We start from the raw sequence: 25,201 nt of genomic DNA, 5'->3' as shown, positions 1-25,201 counted from the left end.
CTCTCCCCACAAAGTGCCCATTCAGCTACATCTTTCTGAAGGAGTTCATCTTTCCAACTTGCACCATTAACTTGGTGAGTTTTTAACTCAAAAGTCCTTTCATCCCGCACTCAGGGTCAGTGACTCCATACGTGCTGCTAACGCAGGATTATTCCCCTTCGCTCTTACTAATTCAGATTCAGTCAGACATTAAAAGCCTCCTCAGAGATTTCACAAAGTATTGATCGGATAACATCACGCTGCTGCTGCCGTCGTCCAGCATGTGAATTTCCAGAAGCGCTCTGCTGGATTCAGATCTTTTGACTTTAGAGGTCGTTCGAGTTCAGAGAATCGATTTTCATGTTCAACCAGCTTGAAATGATTCGAGCTTTTTGGTACAAGGATGAAAGGGGCCTTCAGAAAATACACTAAAAAGAAGCTGAACAGCTGTAGCTCATGCTGGTTTAAATGACTGAAGATAAATGCCTTACTAACACTGCCTCTCCAGAATGCAGTGCGATGCTGGCTGTTGCAATATGCCACAATTTACACCGACTGTGACCGGACCCCTTTTATTTCCTCTTTTATTTTAGCATAACAGGAGCAGTTCCCACCAGCAGTGTTTCAGAAGAGGAACTTTTGGTTTTGTTCACTATTGTCATTTTTCTGTTGATTTGTAAGCTTTGTGTCAACCAGGAATGAAATAATTAGGAGTTTCGATCACTTAAATCTAATATTTTAATGTTTAAAATGCAATATTTCAAATTTTGAATTTATAAATGAATGCCAAAAGAATGGAACATTATTTATTGATGTTCAATCTACTGAGAAATGTATTTGATGCATATAAGTGATAGATTCACCTTAATCATTCAATCTTAGTTTAGATGCACGTAGGCTTGGTGTATTATCATAAAAATATAATGCTTTAAAATCAGGTTTTCAAAGGGTATTTTTAAACCACTTTTCACAGATTCTGTATCATCCTTCTTAAAATACTATTTGTTTCAGGATTTTGTTTGTGGTGATGCAATTTGAAAGGCAGTCACTATAAATACATAAACCTTTATTATAAGTAATATACGGTAATAAATCTGTTTTTTTTTTTGTTTTGTTTTGTTTTATTCACAAACAGCACTGAATCTAAAGCAAAAAAGCCAACACTGATTGAGTGGTGGTAGCATGGCTACAGGTAAAACGTGTGACAATAAATCAAAACCAGAAAACAGAAAAATGTGTTTGTCTGAAGAGGAGCTGATGAAATACGGCCTTAAAGTCAGTTTGCTTGATCATAAACACGACGATGCGACAGAAAAACGTCACTCTTGAGTAACCAGCTGCTATTTAAAGAGTCTCCTGTGAATGAGGAAGCAGAAAAGGGGCTTTCTCAGCCTAGATGTGCTGCAACTTGTGATTTCCAGTGCGCCACAAGTTTCTTTTGGTCAGTTTCCATTCAGAGTTCCTGTCATGGCGATAGATAAGGCTGAGGTTGTCACCTGGGGCTCCGCATTTACCACCGGCCACTGGAGCGCGAGGAGGAGGAAAGAAAAAAAAAAGGCTGAATATTGCTGTTATTATCCTTTAACCCAGATTCCTGCTAGTTTCACGCTTCAGCTGGCGAGAGCCTGTTGTCATATGGAGCGGATGATAGGATGAATGTTTGCCGCCGTGCACACCACTGCCCGCCTCTAAGTGGCGACTCCATCGCCTCCCACATCTGCCAGCTCATTAATACGGCCTCCGGAGGGACGAAGCTCGCGCTCACACCGTGTGGGTCGGGCCGTGCGTATTCTGACACACAAACAGCTCGTTGTTATTCGGCGGTCCCGACCCTGAAACACTCGGAGAGCCCCGCCTGTGAGCCAGCCCCGGCCAAAAGCAGGGCTGGAAGAGACAGCGGGGTCTATTTAAAGGCCTTTTAAAAAAAAAAAAAAAAAAAAAAAAAACGCTGTCCAGATGCTGAACTTTGTGGTATTCCATTTATTCCCAGTACTCGGTGTCCCAGCCCGCGATGTGCGGGGAACATCCGGCGAGCTGGGGGGGAAATCCTGGGACTGTGAGCTGGCACGGCCGCCAAGATCGGGCCCGCTGCCATGAACTTTGATGTCAGAGAGCAGATATGAAACGCTGCCTCTTTAGAGCAGCGCGTGTAACAGCAGACCGGATCAATATTCACTTATCTGCACCCTTTCGCTGCCGGTTTATTGGGGATTGTGTCGGCTGGGTGGTGCCAGATTATCAGCGATATGATGCTGTAATGCCGAGGAGAGAAGGAAAACATGTTTGGGATTAACTGTACTGTGTGCGCCTTGAGAGATAAGTACGACTGTGGTTATTTCTAAGGCTAATATTTTTTTACGTTCGTCTTGTTTGGGTCTTTTCAGGTCAGTTCTTGGGAGGTTTATGTGGATTTCAGCTGTAAAAATACTTAATTTCATATTTACGGGCCTGAAACCTCAGTAATCCATACCATTAATTTAACAGGCTTCAACCGACTATGTCAAAATATTTTGTTGAAATTACATAATGTGCAGAGTGTTAAAAAAAACCCCAACAGCCTACTGACTTCTGACTCACATTCATGTGTTTTTGAACAGACCTCATGTAAAGGTCAAACTTATGGTAAACAACAAAATCCCCCCCTCCGCTGTATAGTCTTCCACTCAGTTTGCGTAGTCGGGTTTTGTCGTGAAGCCAGCTGAGATGCTAAGACAGATTTTCCATTTCATCCCTACAACTCAAAACAGTTTGAGATGAAAATAAACATGACGTTGGTGCCGAAGCTTCTGAGGTTCCCTTTGGCACGCCGGCTGAATTTTTTTCCCTGACCACTTTAAGAGTGGAAGAAAAGAAGAAGAAGAAAAAAAAAAGAAGACCAGCCTTTAAAATTTAGTTTCCTTTTTGTTTTATATCATTTTCAACATTTCCAATTACAAAAAAAAAAGAAAAAAAGACTTTGTTTTCTACAATTGTACAACCCAGAAGGGAACATGACATGAAAACAAGCAGAAAGAATGAGACGTATTGTTTCACACAGAGAGAGAAAAATAAATGAGTGCTTGTAGCAACCGGAGCACATGTATTATATACATATAGTGTTCTTTGCTGCTGGCGCACAAACAGGAGCTCCTGTATGCGCAGACATGTCTCCCTCCTCATGCCCCCTATTTCCCACCGTCACACTTACTTTCTATATACACCTGTGAGCAGGGGCTGCACGGCTCACCTGCCGTCTCTCAGGACAGCAGGGTCTGGACCTGCTGGGGGGATCTGGGTATCAGGTTCTCCAGATCCTTGTAGGCGTTGGCCGGGCTGGTCAGGGCGGTGTGAACCTCTCGGTAGGCTCTGCACACCAGCTCTGTGGACTGACGGAAAATCTGCTCCCTGCGCGAAATGAGAGAAAGTGAAGAGATGTTGCAATAAGAAGGTGAAAACAAGGCAGTGTTGGGTGCAGATTTAGCTTTTTTTTGGGGGGGGCTGAGTGACCACTGCATGCCCCGGCTGGATCAAAACAAATAGAGACAGTGTGTGGTGCACACTGCCATCTATGGATACATAGTGTAACATTAAGGCAAAACATACTGATTAAACATGATAACAGTAACTAAAACGACAGAATCCATCCCTTTGGGAATATTACCAACAATCTTTATATCCAAATCCGAAACGTGGGGTTTTCAGTTCCAGTTCTGCAGTCGTGACTCGGCTGCCTTGTTTTAGCGCTGTAACAATCGGGCTACTTTATGCACGAGTTAGTAGAAAGAAAATAAAACTGGCAGCTATTTTGGAAATTGACTCATTGTGATGCCACACGCATGACGGCTCCAAGTTCTCAAATGTGGTCATTTGCTTCTGAGCTTTGTCTCACATTACAGTAAATTGAATAATTTGGATTTTGAGCTGATGACAGAATGTGTTATCTCTCGGTTACTGTGACGGCCACAGATCTGAAACATTAGATGAGACATAAGAAAGATAGGCGACAGCAGGATTTCGGTGTTTCACCTTGAAGGCAGGTTTAGTGATAGATCTAACTTTCAAATAGTTCATAAAGTGAGATGCAGTCTCCATGCAGCAGCGTACAAATGGAGGACGCTGCAGTTGGAACGATGAGCCCAGTGAGAGGACTGCAGGACACAGTGGGAGCGCCGGGGCTGGATCCCACTCAGGCTCTTGAGGATCCATATTTTTAATTGGCCCGTGGAGAACATGGTAGCGCGGCGCCGTGTTCGACACCTCTCTCCTCGCCGAGTGCACTAACGCAGAATGTGAAACGAAAAAAGGCAGTCCTGAATCACACTCCCATTATTCGTCCACTCCAGGACTGTTTTCAGAGTGCCGGCGGCTGTTTTTGTGTCTTTAGGCGAACGGAGAGGCAGATGTGGCGAGAGCAAAAAAAAAAAAAAAGGAAAAAAAAAAAAGAGGGAGAGAAAGACAAAGACGAGGAATGATTTCAGCGAACGAGTGTGAGTGAGAAATGGACCAGAAGCTAATTAATGGCGTCCTGCCCATCAGTCCTCCCATGTCCATTAATAGAGAACATTAACCTGAGGTACAGAGTGCTCCTCAAGCCTGCTGCACTTCCCAGTAAACGTAACTCATAGAAAGAGCTCTCCAATGTTGAGCTAAAAGCATGTGCGTTTTCTGATCAGTAAGACAAATACGGGCAGTTCTGCTGACCGTGCTCTCAATGTGTCGCTGGCTTTCGCCATTTAGCAACCAAGCTCGCCGTGCATGTACTGAAGTGTTTTGTTTAGACGCAGTACTACATCTGGAAAACTAATGAACGTTGAGAGCTCCTCGGTCGATGCTATTTTTAATCACTTGCAGACACGCTCTCCAGCCCGGTGTTGCACCGTGTGATGAAGTAAACATTGAACTTACATGCATTGCGTCTACGCTATTCATTATGGCGCCGTGGGCGGACAGAAACTCACTTGATGGCTGCGCTCAGCAGGAAGTTGAGCTGCGGCATCACGAGCGTGTCGGGAGACGACAGGTATCGATCGAACTGGACCTGTAGTTCACGGGGCCAGAGATGACAGGAGGTCATTGACCGTCAGGCACATCGTCGCTTCCCTTCACACCTGCAGAGCCACTCACCATCGCCGCCTTCACGGAGGAGTTGTCCATGCTGGGGAGGAGTGACAAAGGACCCTGGGGAGAGGAACGTGGCAAAAAGGAAGAAAATACATCACTTTCTTTTGTGTTTTGTTCAGGGTTGTGAGTCTGAACAACGACAATGTTCAATCTGAGAAATCAACAGATCTCAGGTAGCTGAGGTCCTTCGCTCATTCATGCCCGCATGCAGCATTGAAAAAAAAAAGAAAGGTTTCTTTGTGCAATCTGTCCATGTTGACTCATGTAGCCGCTAAAACACAGGGACACCACTCTGTCCGCATGAATGATGCATATGGAAGCCAGGGAATTATGATTTACACTGGGACTAGACAGAATGATATCGTGCCAGAAAAGGTCACATCTGCCACTGTATCAATAAATATTGGACCTCTGAAGCGTTCTGTGAGTTATAACATCTGATTCAGATGATTCAGAATCTGGAAATTACAACAAGCAAACCTTTTTCTATCTGGAAGACCTAAATCGGATTATTATAGAGGGCAATCTGAGGCAATAAAGTTTTATAGGCATTAAAAATCCACCTGTTTTTGCATCACTGAACTTCATCGTATGTCTCTCAATTTGTGAATGAGATATACGTCCTTCCTAAATCCTGATGTTAACTCGGCAAAGTAAACAAGGCACATGTGTTTGTGTATCCCACAGCAGGTACCTTTACGGCAATTAGCCGTCACTGATTATCCACAATGGCGACATTAAGTCAAGCTTAAACGCCTAAATTGCCAACATTAAAACCAGCAAATACAAGCTGGTGCAAGGTTCAAAGCGGCGGAGAGAGGTTTTATAGGGATATGGACCCATTAACAAACACGCTAGGAGCACGCAAAACTCATCGGTCGGCGGCTAAACCTGCGAATGGCGTCGTTTCGTCCCCTTTAGCGGCTTCTCACTTCTCGGTCCAAGAGTCAAGTATGACAGAAAATCTTACAAAGGCAGTAAAAGTAAACCTGCGAGAGTCTAAAATAAACTGTGGGGATTTCTGTCAGTCATCCACATCTGGCTTCCCGTCAAGTGTGGAGAGCTGGACTTAATCTTCTTTAAACACGAAAACCGAAGACGGGCCACCCGCGGAGGGGGCAGGTCTGCGGCAGAATCGCAGTTTGCGATTGAGGGACAGCAGCAGAAGGGTGTGGCGTGTCCTGAAGCGACCCGGAGGCCAGACTGGCACGCTAAGCCTCAAGCATGGGTCTCAAACAGCTCGGGGTTGATATACAGAAGTCTATATATTAGCCATGATGCAAATCTGTCCATCAAGTAAAAATTTCACAGTAACGCTATCCAGCGCTAAAAAAAAAAGACATTGGCCGTTCGGTATGGCTGGATGTCTTCATTAGTGCGAGTGTCGGGATCCGGTTCGACTGCTTCCAGTCTGACCTGCTCGGCGCTGTGCTGCTGGACACAGTTGTAAATGTAGCTCAGTCCGGCTCTGGTCAGCACGTAGGAGGCCTGCTCGTTGATCAGCGTGTCAAGGTGAGCCTCGATCTGCGGGAAGAAAAAAAAACCAAAACAAAACAAAGAAAGAAAGTGGGAGAGAGTGGTTTCAAATAGAATCGGGCCTGCATTGTAAAACTAGGTACTTGTGGTTAATGGAGAATTGCAGCGCTATTGATAACGAAACTTCTGCAGCAGCTCTCATGGAGTTCAATTACAAAAGATGCGCTAAAAATAGCAGGAGAGACGGAGTGTATGAGCTGAGCAACAATACGTGACGCGCTCTCTTTCATGAGATGGTAAATTAAATCTCTTCTTTAATAAAAGAGTTGGGCAGAATGGGCTTTAATGTGGCGGAACAACGACTTACTTCCAAAAAACTAAACAATGCACACTGAGTTTTTGCATTAAAAATCACAACAGAGTTAAGTTTAAAGTTTACACTTCAAATATGAAGTGAAATCTAGTACAGACAATCAAATAATCAGGATGTACCTGGAACTCCAGCATCTCCAGCCTCTTGTCGGTGAATTCGAACAGAGCCAAGGTGGTTTTCATGACATACAGAGAGTTCACCATGTAGGTGGCCATGTCGGCCGTGCCCAGGTTACTGGCCGACACTGTGCACAACTGGAGAAGGGGATCCAAGATGCAAGAAAGCACCTGCGACAGAAAGAGATTATAAAAAGACCAGAAATCAGTCTTAAAAGGACTGCTTCTTTTATAGTCTTTGCTATTGCAGAAACTGGTACATTCTGATTTAAAACTGGCTCAAAAAGTATCTGAATAACCACTTCCTGTATGTCATAATCAATGAAACTGAATCACACTGCAGCAAAGCAGCATGTGGTGTTCCACAAGGTTCAGTTCTGGGACCAAAGGGTTTTTTTTTCCACTTTATTTAAATGATGTGACAATGATAATATCAAATAAGTTCAAATTTCCTCCATTTGCTGATGATGAGACAAATTTATTTAGTTCAGGAAATGACACGACAGAGATAGTTAGTTAATCGTAGTAAAAAGATGGTTTTATATCAATAAAATATGAAAACATCAAGTGCCACCATAAGAGATGAAAACTGAATTTACATAATGTTGCAACTGAAAGAGGTTAGTTTTTTTTTGTTTGTTTTTTTGAATGGCTGCAGATGAAAAACAGTGGATGGAAACAATCAAACACCTGCTGCTGTTCTGAGTAAAAGCAGGGATCTGTTCAATAGAACAGGTTTGCATATTCTCCATTTTCCACTTACAGCACCTTATATGTCCTGTTCTGTGCATATTTAGAGAAATGTGTATAAACTAATGTAGATTCAATAGTGAAACTTCAGAAAATAGCTTTTAGATTAATAATTAATGCCAGTCATTTTGATTCCATGAATCTATTATTCATACACTCTAAAATGTTCAGACATTGTGTATTTAAAAACTGGAATTATTACATCGGGTTGATGGTAAAAACCTTCCTGTTTGTATTCAAGAGGTTTTCTTCAGTTAAGCAAAACAATCTACAATATAAATACTGATGTGCTTTTTAAACTAGTAGATCAGTTAAATTTTAGAAAAGCTCAGACTGATAAGGAGAGGAAATGAATATCATATTAATATTATCTTGTTGCTGTTCTCAAGATTGCTTTATTTTTTGGTTTATTGTTCAGATTCTTGTTATTCCATAGAGTTAATCAATAAGCTACTGGCTTCAGTGTGTGTTTCTTCTCTTGGTCGTTTACAGTGAACAGTATGTTTCATTGCTTGCAATTGAAATGTTTCCCAGAATTCCCTCAGTGTAAGTGTGTAAAATAAATCCAGAATTCAGACCTATTAGGAGTGGAGAAACAGCATATTTGACATTCATAAAATATTTATTAACCTTCTGCCATGACAGAAGACAAATTTGAACGCTCAATATTGTCTCAACTTTAATGAACAGCTTCAACAGGCTTTTTACGAGCTGTTCTTTCTAACCAGAGCAGAAGTAGGAAACTGTGTGTGTTTGTGTGTGTGTGTTGCAGGTGTTTCCCTCTCACAGAGGGTGTAATCAGAACCGTCTTCCTGCTCCTACAGATCCTCCACATCAGCTTCCTCATCATGACCCGATCAAGACTCTTGCTCCTGTGAACCAAATGCCAGCTCCTCCCTCACCTTTCGGCTCAGATTGATTGAAACTTGCGCCGAGTACATTCTGTACCATTTCACTTTTCTAAATTGGTGTCTCCTGATCTTACCAATGAAAAAAAAATACAGTATGAAGACGCCCTAAAAACATAATTTTCCTTGATTGAGCTGTAATTAACCGGAACACATGCAGGTAAAATTTGCAGGATTGACGCAAAACTATAAAAAGACAAACTAGTTTTACCGTTTTTATATAAAAAGAATGATGTTGGGTGTATCTTTATTGTGGCCAAAGCCAAAACAGTTCAATTCTGACTCAAACAGGATGGAAAGGTTAACAGAAACAGGTTTTGCTCAAAGTGCAACAATAAAAATAGTAAAATTCACTTTTTTCCCCATCTGATCTCATTCTCCAAATGTGTGTTTACCTGGGCAAAGTCTGCCTGCCGGGCATCCAGGGGAACAACGGAGGAGTCGTGTGAAGCCAGCACCTCCCGGAGGAGGGCGAGGGTCTGGGTGAGCGAGGCGGTGGGACCCAGGTCGGCAGGCGGGAGCTCCACCTGCTCGGACGGGACGGAAAGCGAGTCACGCCTGCAGCCTTCAGAGCAGACGTCCCCCAACGAGCGGCGTGCAATTAATCAAACATCCAACTGCTGCCCGCGATCAGCGCGGCCCTCATCCAGGAGAGCTTCGGTAAATGAAGAAGAAGGTCTTGATTTCGCCGGCCTCGGGACACGCCGTGCACTAGTGAGCGCTGGCCACCTTTGTCCACCTAATCGAGCAAATTATGAGAAGGCTGTGTTCCTGGCATTAGCTGGAATTGACACCAAAACCCCGGAGGGGCCGCCAATCTGATTAACAGCGAGCTACAGGGATAATTCTTGTAACTGCTATTGATCAGGTCACAGCCAGCGTGTAATGTGGAAGGGCTCGTACTCGTGCCGGGGTATATTTGGATGCCAATTTAACTACACGGTAAAGAGTCTGGTGTTTTCTTGGCGGCTCGCGTCGTTTTGATGCCGCGGCCAGCAAACTGTTTACTCGCAGAAGTGCTTCAGAAATAGCCTTGTTGTCTTTGAGGGTTTAAACGGCGGCCTGAAATACACAATGTCTGTCCACAGGGTGCAATACTGAACTTCGCTGCACTGTCATTTAAGCGTTTTGATGAAAGAACATTGCGAACCGTCTTTACTTTGAAAACAAGGCGCTTCCCTTTCTCCCCCTGCCTGGGTTTAAGGGGGTTGTTTTTCCAGCAAGTCACTTCCTCACATCTGCGCCGGAGGTAACAAAACGTGTCGCCGCTGAGCGGAAATAATGTGACTCATTAAGCACCTTGTCCATGAGTCTGCTGGCGTGAAGGCTCAGGCTGTTGAAGAACATCTTCTTGCTGAGGAGGTGCATTTCCTCGATAGTGATGAGCAACGACGCCACGCTGGTTCCAATGATGGAGCTGCAGACGGATCAAAACAGCAGGCGGGGTCAACGACAGGTTTTTGTGCTCCCAGTCCAACCAGGAAGCTTTTGGAACACATGAGAAGTTATTCACCTGATGGTGTGGTGGTAAAACTTGAGCAGGTTGGACAGCTTGTAAAGCAGCACAGCGCCCGGCTCCGCGACGATGACCTGCTCAATCCGAACCTGGCGGACGGATTGATGAACACAGCGAATGGTCAAACACACAAGATGGCCACCAGCAGCTGCTCACTCCTGGTTAACTTTTTAAAGAACTGGAGTTTCTCACTTTCAGAGGCCTGCAGACGCCTTCTGTGATGTGTCCAACCACCTCCTGCATGTTGTCCTCCACACCTGGCGAAAAAACACAGTCAGCTTCAATTAGGGCTAAAATCTGACTTTTTCCATGATTATCAGTCATATGTGAGAAGATTTAGGAAGGCACAATTCTGATGGATTTCACTTCTACATCGTTTTTGCACAACTTCAGTAGTTCCAGGTGTGCTTTATATCATAAATAAATGGAGGCGGCTGACGTGCAAGGCGCTCACGGACACTGACACGGACAGATTGGGAATTGAGCTCGCAACCATCCCACAGAGAGACTACCCACTACTAACTGATTCACAAATTAAACATTAAACATGTATTTATTCTTCTATTCTTGTGATGTACTTGAAAAATATGGAGGACTAAAAGTGCCAAAATTAAATAAATGAATACAACATTAAATAATTATTCAAATGGAACATTGATTCATGAAAATGAGAATACATAAATGATAAACTAAATGTGATTAAATAAATGAATGACGCACTGTAACTACAGATCAAGAAATAATTAAATACTGAAATAATTGTATTTCTCTAATGAAATGATTGATATTTTAATGAATTAATGACTCGTTACTGCATTGAATTTCAATTTTAATTAAAAAAATGATACATTTGAATGATCATGTAATGGTGTTTTTACTTCTTTATATTTGTCACTGTTAGCCCTCCATAGAGAGAAGGCCAGGGTGTAATCTGCCATCACCCATAATCTGTTATCATCTGTTTCCAGTACCCTGAACTGCACAGAGCAGGACAGGAGATGGACGGACGGACGGATCTTTGCAGTGATTCTGCATTTGTCATGAGAACATTGGACCTAAATCACTTTGAAATGTGGCACTTTATTGAAGTTGACATGGATGTCACCTCTCGGATGATGTTAAACCCGGGATACACACCTCCGCACAGCGCGGTGTGTATCTTACCTTGCAGGGTGACTTGTTTCAGCAGAGCTTCGAGGTGCTCCTTCTCCGAGGCGGTGGCTTGGTGCAGCCAGGCCAGCATGTCCCCGACATATCTGAAAGAAAAACAGATTCTACTGAAGTGTGTGTGACGGTGAGGCCAGGCGAGCGCCAGCCCTGCGTCCAGAGCTGCAGGGTCATCGTGTTTCAGTCCCCTCGTGTGGAAACACGCATATGACTCTGTGTGTTACGTAATGGTCTAAAACCACGGGGTTGGGCCTGAATTATCGTGTGTGTTTACATGTTTATCAGTCGGTGTGAGGACACGGGGAGGTGAGGAAAGAACTAGATGTTCTGAGAATTGCTGATGCCTCCCATCAAGTGGAGGTGATTTTGTGTTCCACGCACACGGCCGCTGTTCCGAGAAAGTCTCCGATTTGGCTCCTGGGCACAGAAGGGGGAAGAGGTGAGGAGAGCGGGGCACGCCGGCAAACAGACAACCTGTGAGCTCCCCGAATTGGGTTTGAAAGTTAAAACTCTCAGGACTCGGAAGCTTAATTAGATTGACATCCACCTGAGGGATGGGGGCGTGTCACACTCGCACTGCAGCATACACTCGAATTTTCAAGACACAGCCGACTCTTTCAGACATTTGCAACCCTGTGCATCTCAAGACAATGGAGAACGATGGTGTGGAGATTCTTAGTTTGCTGAAGATTGTTAAAAGATGTTTTTTTATTTTGAAAACACAAAAAGAAATGTGAATCCTACTGAATGTGGTCATTTGCCAGAATTTCATAATTAAATAGTAAATCTTCAAGTTACTTGTTAAAACCTGATTAACTACCATCAGTAGCATCTGATTGGTCCCTAATATATCCTGCAGCATGAAACAGCTCTGACCATACAGCCAGAATGATAAAGAAGCATCTTCAGACACAGAAAAACCCAAAGTGTTCTGCACAGAGAGATGGTACAATCCCCCCAGGGCTCCGGTTTCACCAGCACCATGTCAAACACAGACTGGAGTCTAAATCAAAAGAGGAAATGCTGCAAGGTTACCAACAAGCCCGGAACAACCTACAGGACAGGAGCCTTGAAGAACCGATATGAAGTGCAGTTTTAGTGCTTCGGTGTTTACACGCCCTCCTTTACTCTGTTTGTGTGGCTAAATGTGAAAGTGTTGACTTGATAAAGGCAGAATTTCTGACTGGACTTGGATGAACTTGCCGCTCTCCTTGAGAGGCTTCTATTTAAAAAAGGATAATTCAAGTCTCATCGATGAACCGAGCCCGGCTTAACCACATTGTTAAACTTTACAGAGTCATAACAGAAACTTCCATGAGTTGATTCATCGCTGGGTATTTGGGGAAATTCCCCATCAGAGATTGTGGTTTAACACCACTAAAAAAAAAAAAAAAAATATGTCAACATTGAGCTCTGGGATGAGACTGGAGAATGAAAGCAGAGCTTAAAACTGGGATTAGAGATCTACCTCATGGGGTCGTGTGAATGCATCTCGATGGGGCGGGGAGTTCCTCCCGGCCCGCCTCGGGTCAGGGCGTCGATGAAGCCTCGGACCACAGCGCACCTGCGTGCCGTTCCGAACTCGTCCAGTGTGTACCTGATCAAACAAGGGAGGAAGAGACGGCATTCAGCAGCCACAGGCCCGTGGGAAAACAAAAAAGAAAAGAGAGAGGTCGCAGCGTTGTTGTGCAGGCTGTGTGTTGTGGTCAGTTGCTGGGATCAACAATGTCGGCAGCTTTTCCAAAAGGGAAGAGTCTGAGGTTGTTCAGATGGCGGCGGGCAGCGTGACAGACTAAACAGGAGATAGTGCTGATTTCAGCCTGCAGGAATGCTGCTGTTCACTCTCCCAGCCTCAACACACGCAGCCACGGCTCGACCTTGGACGCCGCAAGCAGAGAAACAGGTGCATTTCCAAGAAAAGGACACTACTCCATTAAATACACGCCATCGTGTGAAACTTTCATTGGTGTTATATGACAGAGAAGAAAATCCCCTTTAGAAGTAACACACTGATCTTTAATAGATTTTTTTTTTATGTAGCAGAATTGAGTGAAACTCACAGTTTAGTCCTCCATATTTATCATCATCTTTTTTTTTAATTAATTAGTTACACACCTTATAGCTTTAAATACATCGGTGTGGAAGTTTCATTTTCAAAATGTCCTGAACTTGTTCTGCCAGTCTGTGTTGTGTGTACTTTTAATTTTCATCCTCTCATTTATCAATGACTCTCGGTCGCTTCGGGCTGTTCAATAAACCAGAGAACCTCTTTGTTTCTGACTCCGAGAATAAAGAGGCACAAATAGGCGAACAGGTCCATCACCAATAATCTGAATCCCTTCGCCGAAGTTTATTTTTAACGTAATTTCAATCACACTGTGAAGTTGATGTAGGTAAGACTTATTCCACTTAAAAACAAAAACACATTTCTTTAATTCCTTGAAAGTTTAGTTTAGTTTAGTTTGTAAGTCAGTTGTGTTTTTTCCCCTTTTTTAACATAAGTCAATATCAATTAGTTAAATAAAAAAACATTTCTGAGTGTTGAAATAAATTACAGGATAACATATATTGTATATATAATATTCGACTTCAACCTTTGCTGTTATCAATGAACTTTGAATTTAATGTAAATATGCTTGTGAAGTGACAACTTTTCAACAACTAAATGAAGAGAAAGACTTTTTTTTTGTTGAGGTGAGGCTTTAGGCATTACTTGTAAAGGACGGGTCGATCCTGTAAGGCCTCCATGGCTTTGGTCAACACGGGGCTGATATCGCACGCCTCCTGAGTCAGCCCTCTGCATTCATCTGGAAAAGAACAGACAGAAAAAAGCATGGGTCAGATCTTCAGGCTTTCAAAGGTTTCTGAACCATGAAATCTGGAGTGAGTACTTCAGAACATTCTTTGATCAAAGTTTCCCACAAGCGTTCAGCAACAAGTCACAGTTTGTCTCCGATGTAAACAAAAGACGTACAGCTTCCAGACAAAGACTAAAATTAGCAAACACAGTCTGGTGCTGTCGACCTTGTTGGGTACATGTAATTCAAATATGGCGAGTCTTTATCACCATCCTGTTTTTGAGTAAAACATCAAGATTTTGTGACGTACTGTTCTATTTTTGTCAAAGCAGCAACACACGGGATCAATCAGATATTGAAAATCAATGATATTTTAGGAAAAGGGGAGGAAAAGCTCACTAACTGAACATTTTCTAACAGTTCTACACTCAGGTTTCCGAGTCATAAACAGGTAAAAAATGTTCCAGTTTTACTGTTACCAGATTAATTTAAACCACAAGGCAGAGGACGGGTTGTTACTGCTTAATTACACAAATTACTGTGATACAAAATGCTCATTTTCAATTTGATCTCAGTGACAAAACATGGAGAAAGTTCAGCTTTCAGGCATTCTTTGAGTCTTTGATGACAGGGCCAAAGCCTTGTGCTTTTTTAAAGAAATAAGTCAACTTTTAAACCACCGCTGAAGACACACACACACACACACACACACACACGCACACAGAGCTTTCATGAGATTTCTCCTCACATATCGGGATGACATGCACCGGCACAAAGGGCAGCAGTGTGAGGCCTGTGTGTTCTCGTGATGGTGTACTGTACTCACTCTGAGCCCAGCGGTAGAGCTGCTCATATGATGTCTCCTGTAACACTGCCATCTGCTCCATGATCTCTAACCTGGGAACACACACACACACACACACACACAAACACAAGCACGCACCAGCCAAGACCGCACATTACATACTCATGACCTGCTGCATAGTGTCAGAGCCCCAACAGTCACATTAATACAAAACATCCAGGGTGTTTCTCCTCGAGGAGTCTATTTTGGTTCAGCCATTAAAACGCTTTCTGAATGCTTGAAATGTTTCTATTTGTGTCAGTGACACAGAATCAGATGCTGAGGCAGCTTTTATGTGTGAAACCCCGTATTGTGTGTATCGTACCCTGCAGTTTGCTGGTTGGTTCGCAGGAGGATTTTTACGTCTTCGTGGATGTGCTTCACCCGGCCGAGCGCTTTGAAGAAATCCTTGAGGGATTAAAGGTCAAACAAAGCCAAACGTTAACAAATCGGTGGGTTTTTCGATGAAAAAGATGCAGAAAATTTCATGTGACCAGAACTGAAGAGCCACCTCTGACAGATCACTGCTGTGAAAAGTCTTTTTGCATAATTACTCACCATAACAATGCAAGAGGCCTGACATTTTTAATATTACAAGAAATACAGAAGAATGACATCATTCTGATAACATCTTAAATCACCTAATATATGACAGAGGCTCATTAAGAAAAATAACAATAAGGTGAGACTGTAATGAGCACTGGATCCGTCCTCCCACTCTGCATGTCAATGGGAGCGTCTTGGAGTGAGTTATTACATAATAATGACAGAGATTACCTCAGTAATGGGCGCATCCCGAGCTCCTCGGAGCGTGGCCATCTCCTCATTAGAAAGCTGGAACTTGGCGAGGAAGGCCTGAGCAACCTGAGCTCTCACCTCCAGACGCTGGCTGCCAGAGGAGAGACAGAAACACTGCAGCTCCCTTCACGCCAACACACTTCCAAACACATTACATTTCTCTTTAGTGAACATGTTCGTATTTCAGTTTAGTCTCCTTTCATCACTCAGCTTAATAACTCAATATGTCAATAAAAAAAAAAAAAAACTGGAAAATTGCAGCAACCTCACATCTGCGTGGATGTGAATTCTTTGAACTGTAACGTAGCCTGTCAACAAGGTGTAATGCTCCCGGTTGAGCAGCAGATGGCGGTGACGCTCCTCTCATTGAGCGCTGAGGGCCAGCGCTGGGTGGGACTGTGACTGGAGCTATCATGTGCTGCAGTCAAGAGAATGAATATCAGAGGGAGACAAAGGCAGCCGGATACCGGCCAGGTTTTGTCACTGTGAGTGACGGCGGTGCGATCGCTATCGGTGTCACTGTAAGTGTCCCGGCACAATGGTGGCCATGGCGACGGGCCGGGTCAAACGGGGAACTTGGTCACGGGATAGCAGAGCAACAAAGAGTCCTCCCTCCGTCCACATCCCTCCATCCACACCGCCTCATCTGTATCCCCCCACCTCCCCGCCGGGACGAGGCCGGATCAGTAAATCACCAGGTTGTTGGGGGAGAGGAAAGGAACCGAACATTATCTGACAATTGTCTCTCACATGGCCATTACGAGTGCTCGGCCAGCTGAGAGTAAACGCTTCTAAAAGTGTTCCAGGAGTCTATGATTCAGTATTTCTGGGCGCAACGGAGTTTGGCCTCACACACACACACACACACACACACAGCCTGAACCTGAAAGCTTTTTATTATTTTCTTTCTTCCCTCCATTTGTCCTGATGTGTGCTGTGATTTTGTCGCGACACGCAGAGACGACAGACGAGCTTGTCGGGTCGCATATTTTACAAGATGATATCACAAAAGAGCGGCGTAATCCCAACGTTAGGCAGGAATAGTGATGAAAGGCCTGCTAATCCGCAGATCGGCGGCAGGTAGGAATGCCCTCTGATGTCTAAGCCGTCACTGCGAGACCGTTACCTCGACGGCATGAAGGGAGTTTGCATGTTCTTTCTTTTGAGTCGCTCCCAACAGTTCCTACCCGGGTTTGAGTCCATGTGCAACCTGGCTCCCAATTCTCCATATGCAGGTGGAAAAAAAACTCAAAATGCATTCAGTAAACTCAAACAACACACAACAAACTGACATTCTCCCCAAATCACAAGGACATATATAAAATAATAACAGGCTATGCTAATGAGGCCATTAATTTAAATGAACGATGCATAAATTAAGGGAACAATTTCAACGCGAGCATGCTTGTCTTCACACGACAGATGAGCAAAATTAAAACCAAATCTGTAAATTCTGGTAGAGCAAGCTAACGCGCTGACTCCAGAGAAAGTGTTCTATAAGCGGCTCATTTATGCAGCGAGCTCTTACAAACAGCTAATTGGATCATCTGTTCTACAGTCAAACGCTGGTATAAACATGGACTTTCTATCATTTGGGGCTCCTGAGTTATTGTCTTCAGGAGAGCAGAGGAGAAAGAGGCAGCAGCAAATGAAATCATTAACAGGGAACGAGAACAATGCGAGCGAGTTGGTTCAACTTGAAGGCAGTGTTTACTTCCTGTCTGTGGAGCATGTTCAACTTTATTTGGAAGCATGAGAAGATAAAAAACCTTGCCGGCAAGTCGAACACGCAACAGATTCACCTCCGCAAGATAAGAACTGCCCTCGATTTCTCAGATCCGAGCCGAGACTGGCGGACCTGTTCCTCCAGGATGTAAATCACAACAAAGAGCCGAAGCGAGGAGAGTAGAGAGAGAGGAGGGGACGTCGCAGAACAAGGGAGAGCCCGGGAACAGAGCGGCGGCGGCGGCGGGATCGTTTTCCTCAGCGCTGTCAGGACATGACACATTCTTCTCCACGCCGCAATCATCAAATACCACAGAGAGCCAAAATACTCTGGCGAGCGTGAAAAGAGTGCAGGCAAGGAGTTTAGGGATGAATAAAGTCAGTTATGTAAGCTTTTCATGAATAATCCTCAACAAAGGCTAAATAAAATTAGATCCAGGTTACGTGACAGGATGAAAACAAGGCACAGTGTGTGTGTGTGTGTGTGTGTGTGTGTGTGAGCGGCTCGCCGCGCTGTGTGTGTGTGCTCAGATTTACCAAATAGGCCAATTGATTTTGTCTGTTCAAGCACAGAAATCGTTTAGGCAATATGACACAGCGCAGGCTCATAAACAGCTCTGTCTAACCGAAACACTCAAATTACCAGCGCCTACCTAATTACCTCGCGGAGCAGCGCCGAGTTTATAAAAAGCTGCGAGCCTGTTCACACAGGAGCTGCCGCCGCCTTCACTCGTTCTGCGGGACGTTTATTGACCCTCATTACGAAATTCGGAGTGATAAATCCATGAAATCCATCATGAGGAAAAACAAGATTTTGAATATGAAGGCTGAACAGTGGAGTGATGGAGAGCACTTGTGGAGCATTAAAAGTACGTCCCTTGGTTTGGATTTGGGGGCTTTTGCTCACTGTGTGTGAATTTAAGGCTCACTGATGAATTTAAAATTGTTATAGGTGTGAATTTGAGAGTGTGTGTGTGTGTTTGTCTCTGATGGACTCTTCAATTTATTGGGTTTGGAGCTGTTAGTAGGACATAACGACACATTTATTTGCTTGGGAAAGTCTCGAGTGGGGGTGTCACACACTTAAAGCTCAATTTCATCTTCAGCGGGCCAATTAACGCCATAATGACCTTTAAATTTAAACTTTCAATCTTTTCTTTATAGTGGCTTAAAGTAAGTATAATGAAATGTTATTGTTATTATAATGTTCTAAAATTTTTTTTTTTTTTTTTTTTTACAATGTGATCAGTGTTTTGTGGGCTGAAGGCAGACTGAAGGCTGTAGAGGGCCAGTTTTGGCCCATGGGCCTCATGTTTGACAACCCTGCTGTTGGTGATATAGTCTAATAGTTTCTGACATGTTAAAACGTAATAACAAATAAGAAATATTTAGTATAACAGCCGCTGCCTCATGAAGAAAGAACAGAGTCCAACTCCTCATGAAGGACCGATCATTTCATCAGCTGTAGAACATTACAATCTATTAGGGCCCATTTGAAAGAACTGAGAGGAGATTTGGCACTGGCACAGCCTCGAGTTAGCTCCGAGCCGGCGATCATAGAGAGTATTCAGTTGCATCGAACCTCCACACAAAGGAAAACTCACAGCCATATCCTCATTAGCAGCAAGTCGAGCCTTAATAACACTCCAGTGTCATTTTATCCAGGTTGTCTTTTACACTCCGATGTCTCTGATTGCGCTTTCAAGGATTTCCCCGTTCCTGTTTTATTCATGGGATTCGGAGAGGTCTTCCTGAGTACTCAAGCCATTTTATTCCTTATAAGACCCTGCTGAGTGACATGTGAACCTCCATGCTTGATGATTTGTTAACATGGGTGTCAAACATGCGGCCTGTGGGATAAAACTGGCCTGTCGGAGGGTCAGACGGGGCCTGGGAGATGACCTTCAGTGGACTGAAATATGTTCACTGAAGGCAGGGATGAACAAGAAAGAATAGGAGTGATATTCATGACAGATGTATTTGTTCTCTTTCTACTTTTATTTCAGATTTCTTTATTTGCATAGGTCAAAAATATCTCCTACAATTAAGCACAGATCTATGAAATTGCTATTTGTATTCTTTTTGAAGGCTCCTCCTGCTGTTTGTGTGAGTGTGTGTGTGTGTGTGTGTGTGTGTGTGTGTGTGTGTGTGTGTGTGTGTGTGTGGGGAGGGGGGGGGGGGGGGGGGGGGGGCTCCACAAAGACTGGTCAAATGAACTGCAGGTAAGTCTTCATGGCGATGACTAAAAGTGTCAGTAATCTACTTTGGTATTTCTACTGTAGCTCCATCGCGGCGGGGGAACTTGCCCTTAAGCTCAGTCAGCTATTGAGGCCAACAGCGCCAACAGAAACATCCGTCAGCGTGCGATGTCTCGACTTGTTCGACGTGTCACGCTAACGCGGCGATCACACAGAGGCCGACAGGTGCGGGGCGTTACGTTTCAGTATGGAACAACACACCGGCGCTGTCGCTGACAGGACCAGGCCCCCGCCGGAACAAAAGGCTGTGTGAAAAGCCCGTAAACAGAGCGGGCGGCGTGCACTCTGCTCCACCTCTGCGAGTAAATCTGCTGGCTGCGACTTTCTGTTTCATTACAGCTGATGAATGACACGGCGGACAGCATCGAGAGGAGGACGGGTCCAAACCGCCGAAGGAAACGCAAATCAGAGGCTGCGCACCCTACAAATACACGACCGTCCTGCAAATGCAGCACTGTGACAATCAGAGGCTTGAGGGTGACCTGAAACAGAGCGGACCCAACAGTCCAGGGCGGGGAAGGTGAGCTGGGCCGACTGAAGGAGGACAGCTTGGCTGCACACTTCCCCTGGCAGCTCTTCTGAGACAGAATTGCTACAGACAAGGTCAAAGCCCAGCGTGCACGCATTTCCCAATCTGGCTATGGGGTCATTGTGGCTCCGTGCATGAAAATGTCACGCAGATGGACAGCCGGTCCCGACGGGACATGCGCGCGTGTGTGAGGCTGGTCAGCAGGGCCTTCATACAAAGACCACTTACCTTCACCCCAAGGCTCAGAGCCTCATTGTTTTTAATACATGGCGCGCACGTGCCCGCCGCCGCTTTTATTCCCTGCTCTCACATTCACAGCTCATCTCCTTCCTCTTCAATCTTACTGCGCGGCCCCCGCCATGTCACCTTTTTGTCACGGGGGGGTCTTGATTTGGAGCCAGAGGACCACACAATTACCCGCAGTACATCACGGCTGTCAGCGGCGCCTTCCGCCAGAAATCTACATTATCTATATCCTTTATGTCAACTCGCAAGGTCAAACGGCGCAGAGGTCACATCTGTTACAAATGCTAATCAACCCCACGCCATCCCACTCCCCCCCGACTGCAGCGGGTGTTTCATTTTCACATTGCTGTCACATTCTGCTGGTTGATTTCTTGGATTAATACGATTGATTTTATCGGAAGGAGATCGACCAGATCACACCCATTAGTACTCTGGAAGCTGTATATGTCTGTCTACTCTTTGACTCCACGTGTCAAGGCGAGCTGCATAAATTAGATTTGCATATCTAAAGACTCTTAATGTGTTGTCAGCAATTTTTTTTTTGTGTGCATACTTGCAACGCCTTGCTCTGGAGCGGTGCAGTGTAAATAGGATCTACTTTGATGCACAGGCTACAGCAAATAAAACAAATACAGGGTCTGTCAGTGGTGATTGCTGCCCTCCTTAAGCAAACAGATCGCAAGAAGAAATGTTAATCAACCTCATGAATCATTCATCCTTCTCCATCAAAAATAAAGACGCACTTTGCCAGCTCCCTCGGCCCCGCGCTAAATCTCTCCAACTTTTATGGACTGGGGCAGAGCCTCCAAATCACGAGCGCTTTAAATTAAAGGGCTGTATCAGTTTGTAAAGAACGTCTTCCATGATCAATGCAAGAATTTTTTTTTTTTTTTTTAATTTAACGAGTCAATTGGTTCTAAAAGAGGGAAATCCCACTTGAGGGATAACTATAAGAGGCCCGGAGAGCGAGGAAGTGCTACTACATTGAATCCAGGTTGTTTTTCTCAACAACATGTGAGCAATAAAAGCTTATCGCCCACAAAGGGGGCATTCTTATTCCCGCAGTGGAGTTTTATTTAAGCGCCGATTGTCTGGAAACCTGCCTTAATTTAAAAGGAGTAACTTCTGTGGAAATGAGATATAAGCCAGAGATGGTTTCCAGCTTTGTACTGATTAAGATGCTTATCCGTGGCAGGTTTCCAAAATGATTTGTAGCCTGAGAGAAGATAAGAAAAGCAATAAAGGCTTCAGATATCTTTTAAATTTCGGGGAGATAATTGAGAACTGAGAGTCTCTCCGAACTTCCTGACATTTGGAAATGTCAATCCAAAATCTGAACATCTCGGCCTCCTCTTATGGCGATCTTTTATATTTCTGTTAAATCAAATCAATCAATTTACTCTGAATCTGACACTTGTAACCCTCTTAAGAGTGTAATTTTATTGTTACTGTTTGAATTCATTTTGATCTATTAACTGTCAAATGGTCATAAAATGTGTTATGAGTGAGAGCTTCTGTCCCTTTTGCCATAATGACTTTCCTAATATTACTGTGTTTTTGGTCACACGTTGCTAATGCGTGAGAGTGGTGATTTCTTTCTCTAACTGGACGGTCACAGGAGCAGTGGTTAGCGCTCTCGCCTCACAGCGAGGAGGTCTAGGTTCAAATACCAGCCCGGGCCTTTCTGTGTGGAGATTGCATGATTTTCAGGGAGCAACTGTTTGGCAATGTAATCATTAATATACAGAGCACAAAGCTCTTTTTCTCTGATTGGAGGGCTTTAACAATTTAAGAATTATAGCTGATAAAAGAATGTTTGAGGAGACAGAGGAACACTGAGCGTTCAACAAATTCTGCAGTACAATTTCAGGCTGTACACACACTACTTTTTGTTTTTCGTTTTATGAATAAAAGCAATAATGCATATTCTCATACGTCCGGGTAAGATGCATCTGAAAGCTGATACTTCCACCTTATCAAGGCGGCACCATTAACTGATGGAGATGGAAAAATGTCATTCAAAACATATGACCACGTCCAGTTGACTTGATTCAAAAGCTTTGACACAAATGACCAAACTAATATCAGAGAATTATTCATCACCTATCAATAAAGTCACAATACTCACAAGTGAGTCTCAACACTCACATGTAGCTTTTAGAAAAAGCGACATGTGAGTATTGAGTATTTGGGTATTTTAGGTTGCAGAGACGTGTTTACAAGACATTGTAATCGTATTAACATCGATACATCCAAAAAAATATCTAAGCTTATTGATCAGACACTAAGTAGAACACCAAAATAGACAGAAGTAAACTTAAGTGGATTTATTGTTATATTATTAACTATGTTTCACTGATTCACCTTTTGACACTATCCTGCATGACACAAAAGTGAAGAGAAAACACTTACATAAAAACCATAATAGACAATCACAAATGTTTACTCCAAAATGATCTACTCACTTTTCTCCCTGCAGCTTGTTGGTTTTCACAATGAGGTCTTGAGTTTGCTCTTTTGCAGCCTGGAGATGGAAGATTTTTTTATTTAAAGGGTGTCATGTGAACATTCTATTTTCAAAGAAGCTTATAATACATTAAGCTCTATTGAATTTCAGCCTGACTCAAGTATATTAATACACATATATTTTGCAAACAAGAAATATTATACCTTCAGTCTGTTGGTCATTTCTTCACAACATGTGCTCATAGCTTGGACATCTTCATGGACACTTTCCAGCTCCTGTAGAGTACGTGAAATCAATGTTACAACAGCACCAGTGTGGAAAAAACTCCAGTTCACAGTTGATACAAACTCCAACATAGAAGCTACAATGTGAAATCTGTGCAGTAATCATGCATAAAATATGAGTTTTGAAATGGTCACACTGTCTTTACAGATCAAGCTTTGTGAGGTATGACTTAATGGAGGAAAATTACTAAGAGGTTTAAATAATGCATGATCAGATAATGTATGGATAAAACTTGCTTCCAGGCTGTGAGGATATGAAATCCAAACACCATCCCTGGGAAAAGTTAAAGATAAAGTCATGAGATAAGATGCATTCTTGATCAAACAGGAAAACTATAACCAGGAAGTAACTAAAAGTAAAAGCCACAAAACAAAAAGGGTGGTTGGATGTTGTAACAAGAGATGCACTGGATGGAGAAATCAACCAATATTAAAGGGATAAAACAGAATAACAATGAAGCTAAAATGTCGAGCGTTATCGCTGTTGATGAGCACTCATACTTATGCAGATGTAGATTTTCTTTTTCTCTTTACCTCTTTGACTTCTTTAAATATCTGTGCAAACTCTTCATTGATGGCGAGACTTCTTCTCTCTATGTCACCTCTGAGATTTCTCCTGGTTCTTAAACTGTTCTCGGTGAAGAACACCGACAGCGCCTTCAGAGCCTCCAGCATCTCCTGGAAACACACATCACACACAACACAGTCAGGACGAGGTGTAAACATGATGAAAACGGATCACATTGCTTACAACAACATGTAACTCACTGTGAGAAAACAGACGCCTTGGATGCTTTTTTTTTTTTAAACCAGCGGATCAGAGTCTCAGAGGCAGAAATTATGCTCAGTGCTGACAGTCCAGCATCATAACTACAGACTACAAGCTAACGCTACAAGCTTGAATTAAACACTTGATAAGTATGTACTGAAATATATTTCAGTCAAACTGAACATTATACAGTGCCTATATCTTCATCTCACACGCTCTACAACGAACTTACATTAGTGTGAGTTACAGGAAACATCTCGGCTAGCCAGTTAGCACGAAGCTCACCTTGTCATTGTCAAGTCTGGTCTCCAGGATTTTGTTGAGTTTTCTCGACAGCGGGTTGTTGGGCTGAGGAGGAGCATTTGAACTCTGTAAAACAGCAGCGCTGTCAGCTGGATTTTCCACTTTATTGTCTGACATCGTTCAAACACAGATCGTCCACGTCAACTCTCCCGGAGATGTTGTGGTCCGGTTGGAATTATTGTCCGGTCTGAAACGAAGAGGAACGATATTTGGTTCCGCTGTGTTAGATATTGAAATATTTTTATAAATTGATTACAGTATTTCGTTTTGTCGTCTTTGCAAAGAAAATATACTGCCTCAAAAATATTGATATTAATGATGACGGTGGTCGAAAAGTTACAATAAAAACGGGAGGCGGAGAAAAACATTATACGCTGCTGACAAAAAATATAAACATTTCCCCAATATTTGCCCTCATTTTTTTGATTGTGATTGTTTGAATTTGCTAATGTGACGTACTGAAATAGTACACCCTAACACGTATTAATCATTAACGAAAAAGGCTAAAAACAAAGTTAAAACAAACAACAAAATAACAGTCGAACTAAAATGGTGTCTGTCATTTTAAGATAAAATTTCACAGAGACTAAACTCTAAGTTACTAAGATCACTTAATTAACGAGATAATAACCTTTGTCCTTTTACCTCAGCTTTCACTCTCATAAGAAATATTTAACGAGCCATGAGGGAGAGGAGCAGCGCTGCGTTCAGATGCTATTGGAAATATCAGCTTTTCATTTAATTATAAGGCGAAACTGCCAAAATCTAATGAGTCTCCAGGCTTGCCCTTTAAAC

At 43.3% G+C, this 25,201-nt stretch overlaps 1 protein-coding gene across 1 annotated transcript; it reads right to left on the bottom strand.

Annotated features, from left to right (window-relative positions):
* Window positions 1-2,873: 2,873 nt before the first annotated feature.
* cog6 (component of oligomeric golgi complex 6) lies at window positions 2,874-24,595 on the bottom strand. Its single transcript, XM_030109139.1, has 19 exons — window positions 24,389-24,595; window positions 23,869-24,012; window positions 23,254-23,325; window positions 23,049-23,107; window positions 15,805-15,916; window positions 15,353-15,435; window positions 15,010-15,080; window positions 14,099-14,192; window positions 12,854-12,982; window positions 11,383-11,474; window positions 10,411-10,475; window positions 10,216-10,307; window positions 10,002-10,119; window positions 9,098-9,229; window positions 7,048-7,215; window positions 6,496-6,603; window positions 5,083-5,136; window positions 4,917-4,996; window positions 2,874-3,363 (listed from the first exon to the last, which is right to left on the bottom strand). Exons 1-19 carry the CDS (start codon window positions 24,521-24,523, stop codon window positions 3,216-3,218), a joined length of 1,956 nt encoding a protein of 651 aa, XP_029964999.1. The 5' UTR covers window positions 24,524-24,595; the 3' UTR covers window positions 2,874-3,215.
* Between the last annotated feature and the right edge of the window lie 606 nt (window positions 24,596-25,201).

Source organism: Salarias fasciatus, chromosome 14 (assembly GCF_902148845.1).
Source record: "Salarias fasciatus chromosome 14, fSalaFa1.1, whole genome shotgun sequence".
Classification (NCBI taxonomy): Eukaryota; Metazoa; Chordata; class Actinopteri; order Blenniiformes; family Blenniidae; genus Salarias; species Salarias fasciatus.
This window is presented reverse-complemented; position numbering and strand designations above follow the sequence as displayed.

Coding starts and splice junctions, on each gene's coding strand:
- cog6 (XM_030109139.1), bottom strand. CDS start 24,523: ATGTCAGACAATAAAGTGGAAAATCCAGCTGACAGCGCTGCTGTTTTA. Junction 15,917..23,048: donor AACAAGCTGCAGGGAGAAAA/GTGAGTAGATCA, acceptor CTCCTCTGGCAG/CCAGCGTCTGGAGGTGAGAG. Junction 10,308..10,410: donor GCGTCTGCAGGCCTCTGAAA/GTGAGAAACTCC, acceptor TCCGTCCGCCAG/GTTCGGATTGAGCAGGTCAT.